Genomic DNA, 2,856 nt, shown 5'->3' with positions numbered 1-2,856 from the left:
GCCTTAGGAGGGTGCGGACATGGGGCATTACAAGGGGCAGGCATGGGGCTTTGGGAGGGGGCATGGAGCCTTGGGAGGGGGGGCATGGGGCCCTGGGAGGGGCGGGCATGGGGCCTTACGAGGGCGCGGCCTTGGGAGGGCGGGCATGGGGCCTTAGGAGGGGCGGCCATGGGCCTACGAGGGGCGGGCATGGGCTTTGGGAGGGGGTGGCATGGAGCCTTGGGAGGAGCAGGCATGGGGCTTTGGGAGGGGCGGGCATGGAGCCTTGGGAGGGGCGGGCATGGGCTTTGGAGGGCGGCATGAAGCCTCTGGAGGGGCGGGCAGGGGCTTGGGGAGGGGCAGGGCCTTGGGAGGGGCGGGCATGGCGGCCCTGGGAGGGGCGGGCATGGGCCTTACAAGCGGCATGCGCCCTGGAGGGGCGGGCATGGGGCCTTACGAGCGGGCGGCATGGAGCCTTGGGAAGGGTGGGCATGGGCTTTGGAGGGTGGGCATGGAGCCTTGGGAGGGGCGGGCATGGGGCTTTGGGAGGGGCGGGCATGGGGCTTTGGGAGGGGCGGGCATGGGGCCTTACGAGGGGCGGGCATGGGGCCTTGGGAAGGGCGGGCATGGGGCCTTATGAGGGGCGGGCATGGAGCCTTGGGAGGGGTGGGCATGAGCCTTGGGAGGGGCGGGCATGGGTGGGCATTTTGCCAGGCTCTGGGTGCCAATACTAATCTGGCCGGCTGTGTTCAGGGAAGATTTGCTATTGGAAAGGCGTTGGCGAGCCCTAGGTGGGTAGGTCGGTAGGTGGGCATTACCTGAGCCTGGCATTGCTTTGCTGCAACTTCTCGTTCTCTCCCAGTAACTGAGCGGCCCCCTCCCCGCGCTGCTCCTTCCCCAACACGAGAGCCACAAGCTGCTCCCCATTTGCCTGATGTCTCTTCCTTAGGGGTCTCTTCCTGCGCCAGCACCTCAGTGCCAGGGTACATGCCAACACCCCGCAGCCAATCAGCATGACACAGCCGGGGAGGCCATGCAGGCTGCCAGGTAACGGGAGGTGCATCTTGGGAAATAACTGCTCCATCACCTGTAGGGATACAGCATGTACCAAATGTCTTATTGGTTGCCGTGCTTTCCTGCCTGCCTGCCATTGGAGCATTTAGAGCCGCATATTTACTAAAGAAATATTCCTTTTTTGCTTCCGGTTCCTTTTGTAAATAAGCAAGAAGCATAAAGTGGACGGGCAGGTTTGTGAGCAAATAACATGAAGGAGGGACAGTGGGGAATCAATGGAGTGTGCAAATCCCCCCATTTAGTCCCCCACCTGTCCCCTTTCTCCCAGCACAAGCATAATACATAGGGCGGATAATACATAGACAGGGCGTCCCCTGTACATGGGAAAGCATGAGGGGCAATTGACACGTTACCGGCAGTGACAGTCCAGCCCTCCCAGCCAGTCATTAGTGGAGCCTCATACAAAGTGCCCCTGCTCATGGATTGTGCCCCAGAAAAAAGGGAAAATTGAAATTCACACTTACCGAAATGTTCCTGGTTCCTATGGGCAGCCTTCACACCTATGGGTTTTCCCCTCCCTCTAACCACTGATTGGACAGAAAGCTCTAACATATTACCTATACAATATCCCCCTCCCCCAGGCCACGTCTTTGTGTCCGAGCCCAATACCCTGGGAGGGATTAGGTGTGAAGGCGGCCCATAGCAACCAGGAAAGGAACATTTCTGTAAGAATTCATTTCAATTTTCCCTTTGCCCAGGTCACTATGGCAGCCTACACAGTACCCAAGGGGGCAATACCCAAGCAATCAGAACAGGGGGTTAAACAAAACAACTTAAACGCTTTCCATGCCAAAAAGAAAATAGTGTTTATTAAGCCATTAAATGTTCAAGCACACTGCTTCTGCTGATTGGCTGAGCTCCACGATGCCGTCTTACAGAATCTTCTGATTCCAATACTGACTCCCCTTCTTCCATTGGGTCAGAAAGGCCGACTGGTCTGGTTTGCCACCTTGCCCACATCACCCCTGGAGCTGTTGGATTTAGCAGACCTATAACACTGCTTATCTGCCCACATCACCCCTGGAGCTGTTGGATTTAGCAGACCTATAACACTGCTTATCTGCCCACATCACCCCTGGAGCTGTTGGATTTAGCAGACCTATAACACTGCTTATCTTGCCCACATCACCCCTGGAGCTGTTGGATTTAGCAGACCTATAACACTGCTTATCTGCCCACATCACCCCTGGAGCGTTGGATTTAGCAGACCTATAACACTGCTTATCTGCCTTGCCCACATCACCCCTGGAGCTGTTGGATTTAGCAGACCTATAACACTGCTTATCTGCCCACATCACCCCTGGAGCTGTTGGATTTAGCAGACCTATAACACTGCTTATCTGCCCACATCACCCCTGGAGCTGTTGGATTTAGCAGACCTATAACACTGCTTATCTGCCCACATCACCCCTGGAGCTGTTGGATTTAGCAGACCTATAACACTGCTTACTTGCCCACATCACCCCTGGAGCTGTTGGATTTAGCAGACCTATAACACTGCTTATCTGCCCACATCACCCCTGGAGCTGTTGGATTTAGCAGACCTATAACACTGCTTATCTGCCCACATCACCCCTGGAGCTGTTGGATTTAGCAGACCTATAACACTGCTTATCTGCCCACATCACCCCTGGAGCTGTTGGATTTAGCAGACCTATAACACTGCTTATCTTGCCCACATCACCCCTGGAGCTGTTGGATTTAGCAGACCTATAACACTGCTTATCTGCCCACATCACCCCTGGAGCTGTTGGATTTAGCAGACCTATAACACTGCTTATCTGCCCACATCACCCCTGGAGC

The 2,856-nt window shown here is 55.5% G+C and overlaps 1 protein-coding gene across 1 annotated transcript; it reads left to right on the top strand.

The window, feature by feature from the left end:
- The first annotated feature begins 280 nt into the window (after window positions 1–280).
- Window positions 281–619, top strand: LOC116407932 (spidroin-1-like). The gene has a single exon (XM_031894212.1). It carries the CDS (start codon window positions 281–283, stop codon window positions 617–619), a length of 339 nt encoding a protein of 112 aa, XP_031750072.1.
- The last annotated feature ends 2,237 nt before the right edge of the window (window positions 620–2,856 follow it).

This window comes from Xenopus tropicalis, chromosome 10 (genome assembly GCF_000004195.4).
Source record: "Xenopus tropicalis strain Nigerian chromosome 10, UCB_Xtro_10.0, whole genome shotgun sequence".
Taxonomy (NCBI): Eukaryota; Metazoa; Chordata; class Amphibia; order Anura; family Pipidae; genus Xenopus; species Xenopus tropicalis.
Note: the sequence above shows the minus strand (reverse complement) of the source record. Positions and strands in the feature narration are given on the sequence as shown.